The 23280-nt window shown below is 40.1% G+C and overlaps 1 protein-coding gene and 1 long non-coding RNA gene across 7 annotated transcripts in view; one reads left to right on the top strand and one right to left on the bottom strand.

The window, feature by feature from the left end:
- The window catches only part of MAP3K15 (mitogen-activated protein kinase kinase kinase 15), a 70708-nt gene that overhangs the window by 27949 nt on the left and 19479 nt on the right, over positions 1–23280 (top strand). For 4 of the 6 annotated variants that reach the window (XM_081001579.1, XM_081001575.1, XM_081001577.1 and 1 more), the window contains 10 exons: positions 463–631; positions 1430–1536; positions 13099–13269; positions 14371–14483; positions 15292–15451; positions 15724–15874; positions 16743–16862; positions 19059–19108; positions 21638–21733; positions 22546–22633. In XM_081001579.1, the coding sequence (XP_080857705.1) occupies positions 463–631; positions 1430–1536; positions 13099–13269; positions 14371–14483; positions 15292–15451; positions 15724–15874; positions 16743–16862; positions 19059–19108; positions 21638–21733; positions 22546–22633 (1225 nt within the window). The remainder of the gene's footprint in view (positions 1–462; positions 632–1429; positions 1537–13098; positions 13270–14370; positions 14484–15291; positions 15452–15723; positions 15875–16742; positions 16863–19058; positions 19109–21637; positions 21734–22545; positions 22634–23280) is intronic. The other 2 variants (XM_081001576.1, XM_081001578.1) reach the window with 1 other exon arrangement.
- LOC308475018 lies at positions 2520–9858 on the bottom strand. Its single transcript, XR_013985087.1, has 2 exons — positions 9558–9858; positions 2520–2722 (listed from the first exon to the last, which is right to left on the bottom strand). It is a non-coding gene; the product is annotated as an uncharacterized lncRNA (long non-coding RNA).

The following is a 23280-nucleotide window of genomic DNA, read 5'->3' on the forward strand; positions in this document are numbered from 1 at the left end:
GCTTCTGAATATGCAGAGGGACATGGGCTCACTCCTGCTTTTCTGGCCTCCTACCTCTATGTTTTTACTTTAAAAACAGGTTTATTTCACACCAATCTGTGCCACATGGGTACAGCTTTGTGGCTGGGGCCTATGCAGTAATTTAGGCTTCTTGTATCATCCTCCATTTTTCCCCCACAAAAACTATGCAGAGCTCACTGTCAGGGTAGGATCAGGCACATTCCCTCCATGATTCTATTCTTCCTGATATGTCATGTTCACATGGCCTTTAAGGTAATTAGACCTTTCTGTTCCTAATGTTTATTAATTTTCAATAAAGAGATTTGGCATCCCTCTCCATATCTCCGAGGATGGATCTCTCAGAGAAACCAAGGTCTAATATTTTGGTGGTCACATTTCATCAGCCCTAGATAACAATTAATGTAGTAATAATGCTTTCCCTGCTATGCTTAATTCCTCTAGTACATATTACAAGGAAACTCTGTTAAATGACATTAGAAAAGCTAGAGAGAAGTATCAAGGAGAAGAACTGGCAAAGGAACTGACCAGGATTAAACTTCGTATGGATAATACTGAAGTCCTCACTTCTGACATTGTAATCAACTTACTTCTGTCATATCGAGATATCCAGGTATGTTACTTTTACCATAAATACATAGTACATGTCCCCAATGTTATTTTATCAAGGTTTTACCCATTTTAAAAAATATTTTTTAAAGGTGATCTTAAGTTCAGAATCATTGGGTTCTACAGAATCTGGATTCATGACGACTGTTTCCTTAAAAATAGCACAAAAACGCTCAACAACTTTGGCCCCAACAACATGTGTGTCCTGATTTTCACTGTTTGAAATATTGCAACCCTAGATATCAGTGTTTTATTTACATTAATTTGCTGCAAATATTTCTGCCCTTTTCTATAATATTTGTCAACAAGATATGGAAGTTGAGGAAATGAGCCACATAACTTCTTGCTATCTGACCCTGCAATCTGAGTTTAATGTGTTCATTTTACTTAGTACCCTTCAGGTTATAATTCCCCACTAGGAGATTATGAGTAAGACTGCTTTAAAGAATGTTTTCCATTGCAGTGCATGCTTGCCTTCAGCTAGAAATGCAATAATGCTTAAAGAGCAATGTCAGCCATCTAGTGGAATGGTGCAAGTGGCTTGTTAACACAGGCAAGGATGCATTCCATTCAGGATTGTGTTAGTTCATAAATTCTGACTCATGTAGAGTTGTGTGTGTTCCTTGTAGGCAGAGAATATATTTCTAGCAGATCTTGTCCTAGGATGAAGGAAGTATCAAGGAGATAGGCTATACATCTTTTTAAGTAGTTGTTGCTCATGGTCAGAATAAGTAAAAACCATTTGATGGATGAATTTTGGTTAGTAATGCTTTCCTCTGTTACCTCTTTAAACTGCTGTTAGGACTATGATGCCATGGTGAAGCTGGTGGAAACACTGGAAATGCTCCCTACTTGTGATCTGGCTGATCAGCACAATATCAAATTTCATTATGCATTTGCACTGAATCGGTAAGATTAACTCCTATGTGAATACATTTACAGAGAGAGGTAACTATTCCATTAGTGCAAAGGCATCTTCAACTTAAAACTGTTATTGCAACCACAGACTCTGATATTTGTTACATGAAGGTGACCCAAACATTCCCAGTGTATTTCCACACTCAATCCATTCTACTTAAACAGATGACTTTCCAGCCACCGCTTATGTATCTCTTTCGCCATTCCCCCCAGAAAATATTTTAAATCCTCCTACAGACTCTGTTGGACTACATTCTGCTTAGTAGGCTGATAATTGAAGTATATGTAGCTTCTTATTTAAAAGTGTAAGTTTAATCCATGGTGCTCTTGTCCCTCATATATTCTAAGTGATCGCTGTGCTCTGCAGGAGAGAGGCTCCAGCTGATAACCAGCTCATTAGGAAGCTTGTTCCATACAGTGTAAGAACTGGGTTTTTAGTGCATGCTACCCCCACATACTCTTGCAATTTTCTCCCAGTATACAGTATATCAGACAGGTACCCTTGTTTCTGCCTTTTGGGGTACTTATTGAATATGATCTTCTTTCAACAAGCCTTTTAAGCAAGATTCTCATTCCAGTCTTTATCGGGATTAGCTTAGAAAATGTATTTATGTATTTATGTATGTTTTAATGTTGATATTTTTTATTGTTAAATTGCTTTTGGGATTCATTGACTTAAAAAAAAAAATACAGTGAACAAACCTGTAAAAAATCAAGAATTACTCTGAATTTTTTCATTTCTTTTTTTAAAGTACTCAATACATGCTAGGGTATATTATCACAGTACAGCTTCGGTTTAAGCCTAACCCAAGTTATTTATAATAGGCAAATTACCTAAGATTGTTTACGCCACAATATGAAAATACAGTGTGTTACGGAAAAATCTGGGTGCGGGGTTACTCTGCCACCCAGCTCATCGGACTAAGTCCGTGGGTCCCTGCGGAAGAAAATGAGCTCAGCCGGACGCAGGAGCAAACTGCAGAAGATCCAAGTTTATTGCGCAACAGGTTCAAGGCGAGATTGAACAGAGAGAAAGGGGTGACATGAACTTTTGAAATTTCCCTCCATGTCCCAGAATACAGTGCAAAATACATCCCAGTTACATCACGAATACATTAAGGAAAGGTTGGGTTACACAGATTACATCATGAATACATTAAGGAGAGGTTGGGTTACACTGGATTAACATATGGAGGAGGGAGGGGGGAATATGCAGAGCTGGAGATATGCGCAGATAAGCACATCCTGAGAAGACAATGGTCCATGTACGCATAGTCTGTCACCTGGCATTGCCCGAGGAAAGGTTTGGCAGAGTGATTTTGACAGGATTACTTGAGAGATTATGGAGGACAGGGGAGGGGTGATGGAGTCCTAGAGAAATTGAGCAAATATATTGTAGTGAAGAAGACATGCCCCCCCCCCCTTCCGTAACAGTCCCCCATTCGGAGATAGATTTGCATTAAAGTTCTGTAAGAACTTGCAAATCTTTTCTCCGCACCCTAAATCTCGGTGAATGTAGGCGTTCCCTGTGAGTGGGAATACGCTCTAATGGAAAGGAGGTGGGTTGAGCAGGGCAGCAAAAGAGGGAGCAACACGGACGAATACAATGTACACGCGTGTTATATATATGCGCTAAATAATAACTTGGTATCTACCGTACCAGATGTGTGGGTTTATGCAAACCTGAAAGGGACTTGCAAGCCATGCCTCTTACGGTCATTTGCAAGTATAGCAGTGCAGATAGCTGGATATAGGGTATTATATAAAAGAACATCTGTTGTATTTTGTTACTAAATTACTTGTGGCACCCTAGCTCTTGGGAGAAACATTTTCAATAGTGGTGTATGCTTTACATTTAGCAGGAAGGTCTACTACTGACTGAAAAAAATGCAGTTTGCTTTTTTTTAGCCCCACCGTTTTTGTGTTTTCAGGTGCCAAGCTAGCTCTTCTGTGGTCTCACACCGGCATAGTGGTACAGTAACACATCCTGTTGAATCCCCTCAGGGCTTTCAATTTACCATGTCGCCTGGCATTCACCATAGCTGGCACAGGTGCGGACCTCTCGTGAGGGAGAGGTCTTCGCCTTGGCCTTTAGCTATGGGATTTTTCATTATTGCAGGCTCTGGTCTCGCACTCATGGAAAGTTGTCCACTTGCTCTTAAAGGACCAAAAGCTAGTTGCAGCCTGGATACACGTGCCCAATTCCAGTAGAGTCCAATTTGAATTTATCTTGCCCCATGGTTCTCAACTTTTCAAAACCAATATGTTAAAACCAAAGCCATTCTTTAAGGGGGCATTTGTCCAAATGAGTCAATTTAACTCTATAAGGGACCATTCTTGCTACATCAAGGCATATACACGTTTCTTGTTATCAATAATAATATAACATATGGTAGTCGTGTCCTCAAATAAATAAATAAAATTTGGGACATGATCTACACCCAATTTCATCTGGCATCCTAATCAAACATCTCAAATAATAAGGAGCGTTGCTTCAAATCTACCTGATAAAATATGGTTCCGATAATAATACTTGGTTGTGGTTAGATTAATTTCACAGCTATACGGGAAAACCAAGATTAATAAGTAAATAAATACAGAACAATTGCTACTTGAAGACAGTACTGAATCTGCAAGAGATGCAGAGAAGTCATAGAAAAGATTTGAAATAGTTTTCTGGAACAGAAAGAAAGAAATAGTAAAAATCTGGGGACTTCATGTATAGGAAAACATTAAATACATAAATAAATAGGTAGGGAAGGTTGGACTCTGCAGAGTGCCAGGTGGGACAAGGAAATATGATCATCAGTTGACTTAATCTAAATATAGTGTGCTCTATTGGAAAGCATTGTAATATATGGGAATCCTCCATGAAAAACTTGGGTGTAAGCCATATCCTTCTGCTGTTCATAGTTATGTATCCTACATTATACAGAAACAATTACACACAGAAATTTTCTTTGTGGAGATAACACATTATCAGACACACTTCAGCATTCCTACATAATAACACATAATACACAAAACGTACAAAGTATTAATTCTACACTATATCTTGAGGCAATAATGTGATCTTGAGGCAATTCTTGCTGCTTTTACATGTATTTCCAAACTTGGCACAAGGGTATTTCCTTCAAAATCCAATTAGTCAGTTTCTCAAGTCTTTTATGGGAAGAAATTGTTGTGGCCACTGTGATGCATTGGCAGGTTGCTTAGCTGGTGAGGAGATGGTCTTAGTATTTTGGTCTCCCGCAAAGCATCCTTTGGAAATAGGCCTGTAGGATCTGAAGACATAATTAGTTGTTGTTTTTTTCTTTCTTTTCTTTTAAGGAGGAAGATAATAGTCAAGAAAGGAGAGAATATCCTAAAATTTTCTTCTTGGGAGGCTGTAAATACAAATTCATAGTTAAGCATTTTATCCATTTGAATATTATAATCATTTACATTTAATTTCCTTCACTTAGTTTGGCTGTGGAAGAAACGAAGGGACAAAACCTTTGTTAATTTGAACACAATTGGAAGTTGTTAAACATTTTGCTTATGTGGGTCCGAATTCTCTTCACTATCCTGTTTGAAAGGGAAATTTTTATTTCCTGTGAAAATCTCTGTCAGATTACCAGTCAGATGAAAACAAGCTTGACACAAAGGCATCAGATTTAGAAAAGAATTATTATTAAATATATTATCAAAACCATGCAGATTACTACTGGACTAAAAGAAATGGGAAAACAATGGGGAAAACTTAAAATTCACCATGTGCTATCCAATAAAAGAACTTCATGAAACTGACTTTCAACATGTGATGAACATGTCCCCAAAGTAAAACACACACACACAAAATGACCTATAAGGAACCAAAAATAAATAAATGGTAAGGCACACAATTAATAAGAAACTTGAAGTAACCTGAAGTAATCTGTTTTGGCATTCTAACATCCCAAATTATGTGACAACATCAGCTGTAATGTTAATAGTGGAATACTGGGAAATGAGTTAATACCAAGAAAAATGAATGGCAATTTAAAGTTGTGCAAGTACCTTGCACTAGCCAAAATGACAGAATTAAGAAATGCTCAGGCACAAAGGTAAACAAATACCATTCCACAAACAATGTTTGGTTGTGCTTCGATTAATTTCATATATATAATGGAAGAACTGATAAAACGAACTTAATAAAGGAAAACAGATTATTTGTAACCTAAAAAATGTCAAAGCCACAAAGAGATAGAAGGAAATCAACTAATATAGCAGGGATTCAGACTTGTTTTGCTGAACAGAAAGAAAGTGACTGTTTGGCTTTAAGGGAAGAAAGACAAAAGGAAAACAAATGCAATTACTTTTATAGAGTATTTAAATCACTGTTTGCATCCCCTCATTATCATTTGTGCTGTGGGAGAAAAGAAAGGACACTCTGTTGAAAGGGAAAATTATTTCATGTGAGAGGTTTGTCAGGAAATGCTGTTCCTAAAATGCATAGGCATATACACATACACACACACACAAAAAAAACTGTTATAAAATTTAAATCCCATTGGGGGGGGAGAGACTACTCAGAAGAGGAACTCACAGTGGGAGTGCTTTGATATTTACCTGTGAAAAGAATTTGGCATGTCCAGTACTTAACTCTATTGTCTTAAGTAGCCCCTGGAGCAAAACACATTAAGGATGATTTCCCTCAATGGTTCCAAGTTTTACATAAGGAAATTTGTATAGGTTTCACGCTCTCCAAACCTTCTCTCTCCCCCCTCCTTTCTCTCGCTCTCTCTCTCTTTTTTTTAAAGCTGATCTAGCCTCTGTGCATGTGCAGAGTTCATGTCTCAGCAAACCTTTTATACCATTGAAAATGTTGCATCTTTTGGCTCAATTAGAATAAGGAAGGGAAAGGTAAGGAGTAGATTTTAAAAATAGGGTTAGATTTTAAAACAACAAAAAAGAGAAACTCAGCAATTTAAGTATTCACCAAAGCTAGCAATTTCAGCCTAAGCAACAGGAGTGCTTCCTTTATGTACAGGAAAGGGCTATCATTATTGGTCATTTTATCTGGTCATTCGCGGAACAATCAACCGCTCTCTTATTTATGAGTAAAAATGGCCAGAGAGTTAGAATTCATAGGATTTTTTTAACATTCTCAGCCTTACCATTTGCAGACAAATTTTACTGCCCTTTATTTACAGGATGGATGGTCAAGGCTAATTCTACTTGATTATATGAATTTTTATGTGCTTAAACTTTTAATAGACTTATAAGTTTGATTTTTTTTTTAAAATAATAGACAAAATGATAAACACTGTAATCACTTAAATGCTTGATATTACCAGTTGGGCTTCACCTCTCACCTTTTAAAACTAAAGAGCAAAGCTAGGTTGAATTTCAACTCCATCACGTCACCAGAATTTAAGAAGTACCCTCCAATGCTTGCAGACACATGTCCTTCCACACAGCCACAAATCGGGAGAGTTGAAAGGGGACCCTGGGGTCATCTAGTCCAACCCTCCAAAATATAGGGTTCACAGCAAGATTTCGCAGCAAGATTTGTACTACCAAAGAGGCATACACATTTAAGTACAGATTTACAGCTGGGAAAGGAAACATCTATGCTCCTATCATGTACTAAGGAAGAGGAAAATAAAAGTACATAACTTTACACAGAACCCTTTTTGCAGATCTTGAGATAGTTTGAGTGAGTTTGAAATGATATTTAAGGAAGATTGAAGTGAACAGTTTTCGTAAGATAGGGAGAGGATCTCTTATAAAGCACAGTTAAAGCAGCCCTAGATTTGATTTTTTTTAAGGGAATACACAAGTGTTGCCCCCCTCCCCTCTTTGCAGTTTCCTTTAAAGGAAGCTTACTCGGGAGTAAATTTACCTGGCACAGAAGTAAGAAGGGAGAAAACAACTGAAAGAGGCAGAGTGAAACAAGGGGGAGGGGGGGCATTTTCTAACAAAAGAGGCCATGAAGTCTTATAGAGACTGATATCAGGAGCCTTACAATAACTCTTCTGTCCAACCAAATCAAAGTTAAAACTGGACTCAAATATTTTTTCTTAGAATGAACACCATACTTTTATAGGCATATGCTTAATGAAGTACATACACTGCATTTTAGCTTGAGAGAGCAGTTGGCTCAACTAGGCTTTTGCAGCAGAAACATTAGGTTATCAGCACCTTCCAAAATAAGACTGTAGACTCACAATCTCAAAAGTTGGGGCAAAGCAAGAGGTGGGGTAAACATTTGCACACTTCATTCTCAATTTTCGTCTTATTTAGGACTGCTAAGATCCAGCATGGCTTCCTTAGATTTAAATTTTGAAGCAAGCTTGCAGTTTAAACTATGCACACTTAAGAAAGGCAGTCTGCCAGAGACAGAAGGAACAGACAACACACATAACAGACAACATGTAAACATACATATTCTCATATATGTATTAACAGACAACACACATAACAGACGACATGTAAACATATATATTCTCATCCTTTAGTTGGTTATTGCAAGGAGTTGGGCCACTACCTTTGGCTTCATTAAGTGAAATTAGTAGGAAGGTCCCACATGGTTTTATGAGCCTCCTTGCCTCTTCAAACACACCACCAGTTAATCAAACTGGTAGGGCTCATAACGCTTGGTCGACTGGGTACCCCTTTATAGATGCATGCGTTGCTGTTGTTGCTTTTTTGCTTTTTCCTTCTTTTTTTGGGGGGGTGTGTGTCTGGGATAGAGAAGGGGGAAAGAGAGGGGTTGATTAGGATTGGTATGTCTAGGGGTTTGGTATGCTTAGTACAGGGACGTATAGTAAAGAGGAGAAGGGGCTTCTAGTTGCCTGGCAACTTCCTTAGTGGGTTTTAGAGAGCTCTAGCTATCCGGTTCCTTGCGTTCCCTTTCCTATTTCCTTATTTCCTATTTCCTTATTTCCTTATTTCCTTATTTCCTATAACCTGGGGTCTCTTTCCACTCTGCCGGTCCTGCCCAATTCCTCATGGGCTATCCCTCCTGGCAACCTCCTACCTATCGTCACATCTCAGGAAAAGGGGCCCTACTGGACGCCCACGCCATGCGGTGCCAGCTCGGGTGATCCCTTGATAGAATTTCGAACTGAAAATCCCCCTTGCTTTTGGAAGCGGGCTCACGCACGATACACGTGTTACGTGGCACCGACCAGTGCGGCTGGGATTGGGATAGAAAGCCAGACCCCTTCCTGCCCCCTCCGTAAGGGCGCTCGGGAAGTTCGGAAGAAGAACTCCAGCCCCTTGCTTTCAACTGAGATGCCCGTTGCGGAGAGTCGGCTGTCTTTCCAAGCCGGGTCTCTCCGTCTTACTTTCGGGCTCCCAATTGGTGCGGCTGGCTGGAGATTTTAAGGAAAAGAGATAGAGCTCAGAACCCCCCTTTTGGGTTGAGCAGCGGTCCACGGTCTCTCTCACTAACCGGACCAAGAGAAAGGCAAGAAGGAGCGATAGAGAGGAGGGCAGAGAATTCAGTTGCCAGGAGATTCCACCCCCTTTCCCACCAGTGCACTGGATTTCTTTTCCTATACTCACGCGTCTTCAACGTTGATCCCGGGATCGATGAATAAGCCGGCTGGATCCCTCTTTTGCTCCCCGGCTGAACTCCTAGGGCTTTCGATTACCGCCCGGAAGATGGCTGGGGGTCCAAAAGGATCTTCCCAGGCAAAATGGCCCGGAGCCGGCTGAAGATTTCGGGGCCCCCAGTCAGCAGCTCGGGAGAACCGCAAGCCCCACGTTGGGCGCCAACTGTTACGGAAAAATCTGGGTGCGGGGTTACTCTGCCACCCAGCTCATCGGACTAAGTCCGTGGGTCCCTGCGGAAGAAAATGAGCTCAGCCGGACGCAGGAGCAAACTGCAGAAGATCCAAGTTTATTGCGCAACAGGTTCAAGGCGAGATTGAACAGAGAGAAAGGGGTGACATGAACTTTTGAAATTTCCCTCCATGTCCCAGAATACAGTGCAAAATACATCCCAGTTACATCACGAATACATTAAGGAAAGGTTGGGTTACACAGATTACATCATGAATACATTAAGGAGAGGTTGGGTTACACTGGATTAACATATGGAGGAGGGAGGGGGGAATATGCAGAGCTGGAGATATGCGCAGATAAGCACATCCTGAGAAGACAATGGTCCATGTACGCATAGTCTGTCACCTGGCATTGCCCGAGGAAAGGTTTGGCAGAGTGATTTTGACAGGATTACTTGAGAGATTATGGAGGACAGGGGAGGGGTGATGGAGTCCTAGAGAAATTGAGCAAATATATTGTAGTGAAGAAGACATGCCCCCCCCCTTCCGTAACAAGTGTGTGCTTATTTTAAACGCCAATTACTTTGTGAATGGTTTCATCATACTTATTATAGGCTCAGCTGTCCTGCATTTTCATTACTGTGCAATACAGCACAGAGGTCATGTTTATAAATGATAACTTGGATAGTAAACTGCTGGTGACAGGTGCTTCAAGGCTGAAGTCATAGCCTAAATATTGTCAGTACATGAACATGATGAAGGATGGCCAGAGTCACTGCCAGGACTGACAACAGGCGCCCTTTAAGCCAACACCCCAAAGCTTTTCCAATAACAAAAGGTGTTGAGTAGTTAAAGAGAAGAAACACCTTTTGGTGCACCATAATAGATCAAGATTTTTTAAAAATCCCATAAGGGAAGTCAAACAACTTCCTATAAAGGAAGACAAACAAGGTTCCTGTGATCATGTTGTTTCAGAGGAACTTCTCAGAGCTTCTAAACAATATGCACATGCGTAATATATGGTATAGGCTGGGATCTAAAGCCTACTTTGGGCATGCTCAGTGACTTGTATGCAATTTTTATAATATTTTTAGCTCTTCTGACAACATGGGTTCAGGAAGAACTCAGTCACCTTTTGAGAGCAGATAAATAGCTATCTTCTTTTTAAATTTCAGCTGTATTCCATGCTGTTCCAAAACTAATCTTGGTACATACCTTTCTTTTCCTGGTAACACAGGCTTTGAGTTTTATTTTTGTATCATTCATAATAAGCAAGGAATAGGTACAGTTGCTGCTTTTGTGCACCCCTTTCATAGCCATCCAGATAAAGTTGAGGCAGCATTCCAAAAAATGGGTAGTTAGTTCATTAAGTTCAGATAATGATAATGTAGTTCGGGCTTTTAGGTTCACGTATAAGCTCGAACCTCTTTAAAGAGTTGCAATATTTTGTATGAGAGAAGCACACAAGTAATGGATCACAGAGTAGTGAGGGAGTTGCAGCTCCCCATGCAAAATGAGTCTCACAGCTTTCACCTTTTGTTGTTTCTCACATGCAACTCTTAACAGCTGCAGCTAGTTGACTTGTGTCCAGCCCAGAGGCTAGATAAGACAGCTGCTGCAGTGGATAAGTGGCTAACACGGGATAAGTGTCTTTTAATTTTCCTTTTGGTGTCTTCTCTTCAGGGTCACCCGACTAACCACTTCCCTCTTTAATGTTGTATTGTTGAATTTATTGTCCAGTAGGAGAAAGTGAGCGATGTGTTACAGTATTGGGTGGTAACTGGAACTGTGTTTTTGCTGCTGAGAGTGGGATTCTATGTTCTAACTTTTTGTGTTTTATAATTTTGCTTAATAACAATAAGTATGAAAGACTGAAATGGCAGAGAGTAAAGGCCTACCTGGGTGGGAGAGAGGGAGGGCGTGGTTATGTAGCTGTGTGTTTGGCACTGTGTTGCTTTAGATGGTGGTGTGTACTGGTGAGATTACTCTGGCATGGAGCATGTGTGAAGCTTCTATTTCAATTATTTTGTTCTGCTGCCAGTGCTGCTGTTTTGCATAGTTCTCTTCATTTTTTGGTTTTTGATTCCCCCCCCCCGTATTTTTTTTAATGTTTAAGAGAATATTTTGTTTCTCCTGTTAATCAAGCTGCTTTAAATGTGTAATCATTGATATTGACAGCGTATGACAACAAAGTACATCACTGTAGGGGAAAGTATTTGTGTGTTTGGGCAGTATACTGTATCCAGTATTAAAGCTCTCATAACAAGAATTGCCTTGTCGGTTGAAAATTGCATCATGTCTGAATTTATCATTGAAAGGAATTATTCTGCTTACTTAAGCATAGCAAGCTTTGTGCTGCAATGTTTGCTTCTGAATATTTTCAAATAAAACATAGCATAGGTAATTTGTAAATAGTGTGGTTGCATTTCATGTACTAATACTGTATGATAAATGTTTACAGCTGGTAATGTTTTCCAGCCAGAACTGAATTTTGTTTCATTTTGGGTAGATAATTGAAAGTGCCACCTGCTGTCGCCGATGCAATGCATAGTGGTCCTGGTCTTAGCCTCTAGAGCAGGAGAAAACAAGCTTGCTCCATCTTCCATATGACAACCCTTCAGATATTTGAAGATGGCTATCATATCTCCTCCCAGTCTCCTCTTTTACAGGCTAAACACACCTAGCTCCCTCAACAGGGAGTCTTAGTTTCCAGACCCTTGATCATCTTCATTTCCCTCCCACGTTCCAGCATGTGAATATCCTTCTTAAATTGAGGTGCCCAGAACCAGACATAGTACTCCAGGTTCGGTCTTACCAAGGCAGAATAGAGAGAGAGTATTACTTCCCATGAGTGGGACACTATTCTGTTGATGCAGCCTTTTTTGCTGCTGCATCACACCATTGACTTGTGTTAAGCTCGTGGTCCACCGAGACTCCTAGATCCTTTTCACATGTACTATTAGCAAGCCATGTGTCCTCAATCTTATATTTGTGCAGCTGGTTCTTCCTGTCTAAGTGTACAACCTGACAAACTAACCTCAAACTAATCATTCTGTTAGTTTGAATATAGCTGCTACTCATCTGACTTCTGGCAATTCAGGATGGCAGAGGACATGATTTTAGAAGACTTATCAGTGTATAGAGGAAAAGAGCAGAGACAGAACGTACACTGTATGTAGTTGCATATCTTTTGTGTAAAATCTATCCAGAATGTCACATCTAGAGCTCTGGAAAGCTCCAACAGAAATTGTATACACAGTTTCATACTAAGGTTGCTTAGTGAAATTATTGTGTGTATTTAGTGTAGGAGTCACCAATCTTTTTTCACCTGAGGGGACATTTGGATTTTTGTTTCTACCTACTCTGGCCACTTCTCTTCCCTCTTCCTTGATCTGTTTTCCCTCAACCCCTAGGACAGAAAGAGTATGTGTACACACTTCATCTTTATGAGGGATTTTGATAAAAAGTCAGATCCAGGAGAATTAATATGAGCCTTGAAATGCACATAGAGCTGGAAGAGGAAGTGGGAAAGAGCATCATTCTTCCAGCTTCCTTTTCCATCTTTTATATGCTTTATGAGAGAGAGAGGAAAATAACTACTCTCATTACAAAGGAGGCAGTGCATGAGTGGTGAGAGTTCAGAGGCTTTGTGGGCACCAAGGGAGACCATTGTGCTCATGGGCACACCATTGGCAAATCCCACATTTAGTGCATATTGACAGAGTTATAAATTGTGTTAAATACAAATACATGGTTCTTTGTACAAGCTTATTCATGTGATTTTCTGTCTGAATTTCAGAAGAAACAACACAGGTGACCGGGGGAAGGCACTGCAAGTGATGCTGCAGGTCTTGCAGACATGTGATCGCCCAGCACCTGACATGTTCTGCTTGTGTGGGAGAATCTACAAGGACATTTTCCTGGATTCGGACTGTAAAGACACCAGCAGCCGGGACACAGCCATTGAATGGTAAGAGGAGTGGCAAAGTGTTTACCGTATCTGTGTAATTATGAAATGGAAAGCAAAGTACTTCACAAGTTCCTTACCAGCCAGCCTCTTGTTGGACGGGAGTTAAGAATAGGACCTTTCATTATCTAGATATTATCTTAAAACTATGCGATTCTTACCATTTTAGTATTCTGTTACATCTTATTACAGTCTTCCAGAAGTAGAGTCGCAATGAGGAGGAAGCTACTGTTTTGAAATTTCAGACTATGGTCAGAGCATATTTAGAGGGGAGATAAAACTATAAATTCTTTTCATTCATTTGTGGTTGGAGAGAAAATCATAAACATAATTCTCATAAAGAAAGTTTTATGAAAGAGATTCTTTTTTGAAAGAGAAAATCTATTATTTATTGGACGATAGGAATCAAGATACTGGGTGAGATCCAATGGAGCACTTGTGGGTATTCACTCGTGCAACAGGGCTTCATCTTCCTCTCTTCTACCATGTACTCTCAAAGTCTGATCTGGAGTGGGGAAGAAGAGAAACAGGAAGTCCCATTGCATAAGGGGATTCTGTTGTGCAAGCAGGTGGATATTTTTAGATGTTGCCCATGACATATAACATTTCTGTGTTTGCTCTAGCTGCCCAATGGATTTATCACACAAAATGAGATCCAGTGTGCTGAATATATTTTTCAATTTGATTTTCTGTGTTTTTGTGATGACTAAGTTTTAGCAAATAAATTTAACTGACCTGTCTGACTTTAAAGCTGTTTAGACTACTGGTCATCACGACTTTTGATGGCAGTGAATTCTATAAATTAATCATCTGTTACATGAAAAAAATGACATCTTTCATCCTGAATCCGCTGCTAATCAGGTTCACCAGCTAACCCCGAGTTCTCATGTTGTGGGAGAGGGAAGAAAATTAAATCCCAATTAAATCATGAGCTCCTGTCTTTCTAGATAAGATTAATTGGAACAACAACAACAACAACAACACAAATAAATCCATTCACATTTCCATAGTTTGCAACCATGCCTTCTTTATTGTGATCTGAGAAACTTCAAATGTTTTTCTTTGGAAGTATCTTCTTCAGTTTGTTAAATCTTGTCTCTGCAGGTATCGTAAAGGGTTTGAGCTCCAGTCAACTCTGTATTCTGGGATTAACCTTGCAGTCCTGCTGATTGTTGCAGGGCAGCAGTTTGAAACCTCCATGGAACTAAGGAAAATAGGTGAACAACACAAAAACAAAAACTTGTTGCAGCAGTAGTAGGGTTATTAATTATTGTCAGATACATAAAGGGTTGGATCCAAAGGTCCAATTGAATGAAGGAAATTTCCAGTTGTGGAGCTGGACCTTTGGATCCATTGTTCTGAATTGAAGTTGCAGTGAATTCTGTATTTAAGAATAGTAGTTTTAGCCCACTGTGAAGCATGTCACAAGTGTTTTGCCATCAGTTGTAAGCACCTGTTCCTAGAATGAACTCCTCAAGGGCAGTGGTCCATGACTAGTATCTTTGACCATATGAAGAATGCAATTTATTTCCCACCAATGACATTTAGGCCATATTCACTCCATACATTTAAAGCATTATCATACCACCTTTAAACAGCCATTGCTTCTCCCAAAGAATTCTGGGAGCTGTAGTCTGTTAAGCATGATGAGAATTGTTAGGAGATGCTCATTCCCTTTCCAGAGATACAATTCCCAGAATGGTTTAACAGTCCCTCTTCAGAGGGAACTCTGAAAACTGTAGCTATGAGAGGGGAATAGAGGGTCTCCTAACAACTCTCAGCACCCTTAACAAACCACCATTTCCAGAATTCTTTGGAGGAAGCCATGACTGTTTAAAGTATATCATAGTGTTTTAAATGTATGGCATGAATGTGTCCTTTAATGTGCCTTTGTGTAGTTTTTGTCTACCTAATACTCTTAGAGGTTATACTTCCCATGATTACCAACACACATTATCATCTTTACAGTCTTTGAGGTTCATTGTGTTCCCTTGTAACATACTGTTTTTATGTGAATTTGTCAAGGTGTGCGATTGAACAGTTTGTTGGGAAGAAAAGGGAGTTTGGAAAAAATGAACAATTACTGGGATGTCGGGCAGTTCTTCAGTGTAAGCATGTTGGCCAATGACATTGGTAAAGCAGTGCAAGCAGCAGAGAGGTTGTTTAAACTGAAACCACCCATTTGGTATGTATCATCACATATTACAATTTGCGTAGTTACATCTCCTGCTCTCTGCCCTCACCCCCACACCCCATTGGACTTCATTAAGTTCTCCAATGCTCCATGCACCATCACCACTCTTTGCATGATGGTTAAATAACTATGTTTTCATTTTCAGGACTTCTGATTTTCAAGTAGACTTCTAATATTCTAGCAAAGGCTTGTTGTGTCATTAACTTAGAGTAAATACTGTTGTTCTTGGTTGTTTAATTATTGATTCTATGCATGTGTTTCAGGTATTTGAAGTCATTGGTTCAGAACCTGATGTTAATACAGCGGTTCAAGAAACTCACCATAGAACATTCTCCTAGACAAGAGAGACTGAACTTCTGGTTAGATATCATTTTTGAGGCAACTAAAGAAACAACTAATGGCTTGAGATTCCCAGTAAGTCTCTGTAATGCGCAGAGCTTATATATCTGGTTAATTTGGACTAAAATCCTGTATACACTTGCCTAGGAGCAAGCCCAGTTAAACTAATCAGGGTTTACTTTTGAGTAGACAGGCTTAGAATCGCACTATTAGTAACAGAAAATTGTGGCCTAGTGTTAGGAGCTACCATGTAAACTAGAATCAAGTGACAAGTAAATCTGCCCAAGCTGCATGTAGTGTTTTCTGCCAAGTAGAACAGAGCTGGCATGTCCTGTTTGGTAGGGAGTGGACCTCGGTGGCAGTTATTGCTTGCTGTTTTTGCTGCTGATCTGTAGGGGTTGCCAGTTGGAAGTGGGAAACTTTCTAAGAGAAAAATGTGTTCTGTAATCGTATCACTATGTAATTCATTGTCTTTAAAAAAAATAAAACAACAACAGTACACAAGTGGCTTGAGCATAAATGGATGTTTGATACAAGAGGCAGTCTAATGCAAATGAATAAAAGAATATAATATACAAGAAGGAAAGAGTACAAGAAATTGTATGAGACCTGATTAAATAAATAGTTTGATCCACAGCCAAGAAGAAAATGCAGTGTTAATTGTGAACAAATTTTCAGCACACGTTCAATGGGATTTACTCCCTAGTTCAGGTGTAACTAACATTGTGTCCTCCAGTTGTTGTTGGACTACAACTTCCACCATCTCTGGCTGTTGGCCATGCCGGCTGGGATGGATGCGACTTGTAATGCACAATGTCTGAAGGCTGCCATGTTGGCTACTCCTGCCTTTTAGGACAACAGCCTTATAATTAGCATTCCAATGCTGTAAGGATGTGTCACTGATCTAGTTAGGTTTCACTGAACATGTGTGTGCTTCGTTTAGGTATTGGTGATAGAGCCAACTAAGGTATACCAGCCTGCGTATGTTTCAATCAACAATGAAGCAGAAGAAAGAACTGTTTCCCTTTGGCACGTGTCTCCAACAGAAGTGGTAAGACCAATGGTGAATTTCTTCTTTCCCTCTAGAAATTCTGATCATCGCATCTTGGCTTCTTTGTATACAACTCTTTTTTAAAAAAAGAGGCTTCACAAAAATGTCACACAATGCACATAAGTATCTTCTTTGTCCCGTAGATGGAAAAACTGAGGTACTAATAACAGGGAGCCAGCCTTAAGCCCCAGGGAAATGAATTATCATACAAACTTTTTCGTCTGTTCAGCATGAAAGCACATGGGCACAAAGCATGACAGAGATCACGTGTGAGCACATGCAGGCACAAACACTCCACCTCTAACCTTCCTGTGTCAAATGGGAAGATCTGAAGGAGGCTTGTGTTGTTGTTGTTTGGTCGTTTAGTCGTGTCCGACTCTTTGTGACCCCATGGACCAGAGCACGCCAGGCACTCCTGTCTTCCACTGCCTCCCGCAGTTTGGTCAAACTCATGCTGGTAGATTTGAGAACACTATCCAACCATCTTGTCCTCTGTCGTCCCCTTCTCCTTGTGCCCTCAATCTTTCCCAACATCAGGGTCTTTTCCAGGGAGTCTTCTCTTCTCATGAGGTGGCCAAAGTACTGGAGTCTCAGCTTCAGGATCTGTCCTTCCAGTGAGCGCTCAGGGCTGATTTCCTTAAGAATGGAAAGGTTTGATCTCCTTGCAGTCCATGGGACTCTCAAGAGTCTCCTCCAGAAGGAGGCTTGTACTGTAAGCCAATTCAGCTGAATGTGCTTGGAAGCCTCCCTGTGATTGGGCAGGTTAGGGGTATAGTGGGAGTGCGGGGCGTTTGCACACCTGGTCTCAGTACACTTCATACTACCATGCTTTTGGGTTGAAAGGGCTATACAGGGCTATACAGAATTAGATATATGATGTCTTAACCTTCTTGTTTTATTTTATTACAGTACAGTGGTGCCTCGCAAGACGAAATTAATCCGTTCCACGAGTGTCTTCGTCTAGCGGTTTTTTCGTCTTGCGAAGCAACCCTATTAGCGGCTTAGCAGATTAGCGCTATTAGCGGTTTAGCGGCTATTAAAGGCTTAGCGGCTTAGCTGCTAAAAGGCTATTAGCGGCTTAGCGGCTTAGAAAAAGGGGGGGGGAGCGAAAAAAAATCTCAAGACTCGCAAGACATTTTCGTCTTTCGAAGCAAGCCCATAGGGAAATTCGTCCTGCGAAGCAACTCAAAAACGGAAAACCCTTTCATCTAGCGGGTTTTCCGTCTTGCGAGGCATTCGTCTTGCAGGGCACCACTGTATCACACATTCCACTGAGAACTTATGAAATTTGGGATGCTCATAAAAATTCTGATACCAGAATTCTCATTAGGATAAACCATCCTTGTGGGGGGTGGGGGGTGGAAGAATGCGTTTCATTCTTAGATCTACAGCAGGAAAATAGGAGGACTGTGAATTGGTTTCAATGATTTAGCCCTTCGCTTTCGAGTTATGAAAATGTTAGATTTTGTACAAATGATACACTCAGTATGACGCAGTACATGACATGAATATTCTTCAGCACTAATGTAACACTGCTTCTCAACCCACTCTGTCCAGGAGTCACAGCTGCTAAGCCACAAAATCCAGCAATCAAATTGTCCTTATTTTTGCTCTAGCTAATGTACATATTTGCTTATCAGTGAACCAAGGACTGTGGATCAGATCATCTGAGCATTCTTCTCAGATACGTGGTCATACACGAGAAGCCAATAGGTAGCCCTGTAGACAGTTTAGGTAAGCATTTCTGCAGGCTTGCCGCAGCATACTTCATGACTTTGTGATTATTCTTTCTGACATGGATTGAAGGAGCTACACACACACACACACACACACACACACACACCCCTCCCTTTCAGGGGGATGTTTGGATTCACTGAGCCTAGCCATTTCCACAAATTAAGGCATAATGCCATTAGGATGGACATCAGACTTTCAATTGAAAGGAAATTCATAGTGTCATGAAATTTAGGAAGACCATTTTCGTTCTGCAATGGCAAGGAGTAATGTGTTGCTGTTGGGGCCTAGTGTTGTGTCCCTTCTTTATCTTGCTACTTTTTTGGGGGGGGGGTAAAAGCAACCTTGCTAATATTGCTGTATGCTGCCTGAAAGCAAAATATTGGTGCCCAAAGACTGAGATCATCCTTGTGATGTGATGATAATGGTTTGTAATCTTGCTTTGAAACCATCTGTGTTCTTACCCATTTGCAGAAACAGATTCATGAGTGGAATTTTACAGCTTCTTCTATTAGAGGAATAAGGTTGGTGTCCTTGAAATGGTTTTATTTTTGTTTTACTTGCATGCCTCATTTTGCCTTAGGGATATGTGAAGAATGTATATGTGTTTTCCCACCAATGCTAGCAAACGATGTAGTTTGGGTATCCTTTATATCCCACCCAACTCCCCAGATGTGAAAGCTGTTTCCTTGAAATATAGTATAAATATTCCTTAGTTCTTTATCCCTAAAGAATCCTTTACAAGACATCTGAAGCAACAAATGGTTGCTGCTTCATGTATGGCCAAGGGAAGGGCATTCCACAATAAAAGAGCAATAGTATAGAATGCCCATTTTTTTGGCAGGGTTGTCCCTATAGTGTAAGGTGTGATGCCGCAGGTAGACTTTCCCCTAGGGTTGCCACATTTTGAAGAGCAAAAAAAAGGACACTTTTGTGTGCCGTGTCATGTGATCCATTATTTGGGGTGGGGCTTACCTGAACCCCTCTATTTTATTCAAGTTGGCACACCTGTCTGGGGTACTTTAGTTGAGATTCCTGCATTGATGGGGGGTTGGACTAAATGACCCTCCAGGACCCCTTCTAACTCTACAGTTCAATGATCAATGAACCCTGTTTCTTTTAGTGAGCTTCATTATTTTATTGTTGGTTGTTTTATTTGATTAATTCCATTAGGGCCCTGTTTTGCGACTGAAAATTAGGTTAATACATTTTTATAGAAAATAAAATAGGTTGTCTTCCTTAAGTCATAAAAAGGTAAAGATAAAGGGACCCCTGACCATTAGGTCCAGTCATGACCAACTCTGGGGTACAGCACTCATCTCGCTTTATTGGCTGAGGGAGCAGGCGTACAGCATCCAAGTCATGTGGCCAGCATGACTAACCCGCTTCTGGCGAACCAGAGCAGCGCACGGAAACGCCGTTTACCTTCCTACCGGAGTAGTACCTATTTATCTACTTGCACTTTGACGTACTTTCGAACTGCTAGGTTGGCAGGAGCAGGGACCGAGAAATGGGAGCTCACCCCTTCACAGGGATTCGAACCGCTCACCTTCTAATCAGCAAGTCCTAGGCTCTGTGGTTTAATGCACAGCGCCACCCGTGTCCTTAAGTCATATGTATATTCTAATGCTAGTTCTTGGGGAGAGTAAAGAAGATAGCTTTTTTTCTTGTGATTTTCCAATGCTTTCAATTTACATGAAGGACTTTACCCCTCTTTTGTAGTACTAAGCAGGAGGCATCTTAAATATTTCTTCATAATGTGCAGGCTCTATAATATAGTTTAGTCATTGCTCAGCATAGTAGCTTGGATATTTTGCTTCTTGTCTTCCTTCTCCCTCCTCTGTTGAATTGATATTTTCATGGTCTTTTAATGGCACCACTTTCAAATAACATGTTCCTTATATTGCTGAAGTTACAGCATTGAAAGATGTAGTGTGAGAAAGTGAGTTTAATCTTTCTCTCCACGTACATTTCTCTACAGAATATTATATTTAGATTGGCAAATTGGAAACTGGATGGATATTGATTAGTGTTTCTTCCATGGCTTTTGAAAATTGTCATTGCTTTCTCCTTTCTCTCATCTAGGCTGGTATGGATTTTTTCTGCCTCATGAATATAGTACTAGACAAACATTGTCTGCAAACTTCAGCAGTTTGAATTGCAGGGATTTTAGGTCATTTGAAAAAAAACAAAAAACCAGACATGGGAGAAAGTAATGCTATTATTCTCCTGTTATGACTCCCCTTACAAGAACTGCTAAATGCACTTTTATTATACAGAATCTGGAAATATCTTTACTTTTTGTTCGAAACTGACTTTAAAAGAGTGTTAGTAATCAACCTGAGAGAGTAAAGTAAGCAGAACAATGAATTATTTGTTCTGAGCTAGTAATTTATGTTTTTGCAGTGTTGTAAATCCTAATAGGGGCAGTCTTTATTATTTTTTTGGCACTTATTGAAGACTTTCCTTTTTCAACAGGCTTTTTAAAGGGGAGATTTTTATCTTGCCCTGTATTTATATTGGATTTGAAATGGTTTTTATATATGAAATTGTTTAAATTGTTATTATAAAAGAAATTGTTTTATATCTGTTTATACTGGTGATAATTTATTTTGAGATGCTTCATTGGAAGCGACTCATAAGTGGAATGGCACTAACTAAATAAGTGAATGAATGAATGATTAACACCCTGGCAATACATATATCTGGTTTTTTGAAGGTCACAGATCTTAACTTTTCCTGCTATGCAGACTGACTGTTGTTTCCATTGTCCTAGTGATCTGTTCTGCACATTTTTATCATCATTTCCTCATTTTATTCATAAATGGCACCCAAATTGTATTGCTTGTCATCTCCAGTTCGAAGCAGGCTTTAAAAAAACCATGACTGTGCTGTTGTCTCTCTTTGATTCTGTAAACTCTGTAGTGGTAGAAGGAAAACTGAACTGCTGTGTGAGCTGAGCTCCTCCATTTGTTCCTTCATCTTCATACCTCTGCCCCCACATCCACGCCACTTGTGCTTAGCATAACTTTATTGTAATTCTTTTTCCACAGCATATCTAAATTTGACGAACGGTGTTGTTTTCTGTATGTCCACGACAACTCTGATGACTTTCAGATCTACTTTTCTACAGAGGGCCAGTGTAGCAGGTGAGAAGCTTTGCATTGCTTTCCCTAACTATCAAAATGAGACATACGATAGTTGGGGGATACCTTGTAAACCCAGAAGTATTTTCGCAAAGATTTCGTTTGCCGGGCCACCCAACTCCCTCCTCTTCACCCTCCAATGCTGCTGTGATAGCCCAGCAGCAAGTGAACAGTTCTCAGAAGTCTGTCGTCACGTTGTAGTTTGCAGCGCCACCTGTTTGTGGCCACACAAACTACTGCATCATATTCAGTGCAAATACTGTACATAAAATACACTTTGCTCTGGAATACTGTGGAAGTGGGAAGTGCCTGTTGCATTTGCTTATGCAATTGGATATCGCTCCTCATATTTGTTTTCTACATTCCTTTCTTTCCTGTGTTCATTTATAAAGGCCCTACCATATCACAGGTTAAATTGATCTTAATTTGTTTAGTATGATCAGGATATGTGAAGGTAGGAATTGACAGCATGGTGAAAGCGTTGGTCTTTGAACTGGGATGGAGGACATCATTTGGAATCCATCTCAGGCAGCAAAATGTCTTGGGCTAATGCTGATTTAAAGTAATTTAAACAGTCCAAAAGTTACATTTGAATTACAGATTTATAAGGGATAAATTTATAAGGGGTTTCAGTATCCATTAAAAAAAGCTGTAGCACAACAGCATGAGGCAATAGTGATTTTGAAGAGGAAAAGGAAAAGGAATGTTGGCAGATGTATTGCTTTGCATTGCACATGAATCATAAGTATCATACAATTGAGCAGAAAAGCAAGATACTCTTATGCCTTTAATTGTGCGGTGTGCATTGCTTACAGATTTTGTAGTCTGGTTAAAGAGATCTTAACAGATGTTGTAGGAAGTACTCTGGAACTGGAAGGAGAAAGTGATGGAGACACATTGGAAGTAAGTAATGTTGACCGGGGAGAAACAGAAATCTTTGTTTGGATGGGAGACGAACTTGCTTTCCATATTCCTATTCTAATTAATTTAATTTATTAATACCTTAAGAAATAATACCTACCTTTTTATAAAGTAGGAACAGCACAACTAAAACTTTGCAGCTAAAACATTGTTCAATAGGGCAGTAAGAAGCTTTCCACATTTACCATTTATAGTGGTATAGTTGCTGGCTCTTTCGGATTTTTTGGCATGCCACCGCACAATGTCGTCATTATTCAGCTAGTATTCCAGAGTAACATACTCAGAAACCTGCTTCTTCTTCTTCTACTGCAACCCGCCCCCCCCCCCCAGATTTTTGGGAAAGAGCCAGATGGGTACTCAATACTTTCATTTGTGTGGCATGTGTTGAAGCATCGTCCTAGTTTCTGCATGGAAGGGATGAAGATTGGTTGGTTCTATTTTGCACCGCTTCCCTCCCATCAGCGCAAGCTGTCAGTTTGCGAGCTCAGTTCAGGCAAGAGATATGGCAGGTAGAGACAATGGTCCTGAGTTGAAGTACTGCCTGTGACAGCAATCGTTAGCTGCAGAAAAAATAACCAGGTTTGCCCTCGCTCAGGCAGGCAAGTAGTCGGTTTTCTAATCTACTGTAC

Source organism: Podarcis pityusensis, assembly GCF_964106645.2.
Source record: "Podarcis pityusensis genome assembly, chromosome: 4".
In the NCBI taxonomy this organism is placed as follows: domain Eukaryota; kingdom Metazoa; phylum Chordata; class Lepidosauria; order Squamata; family Lacertidae; genus Podarcis; species Podarcis pityusensis.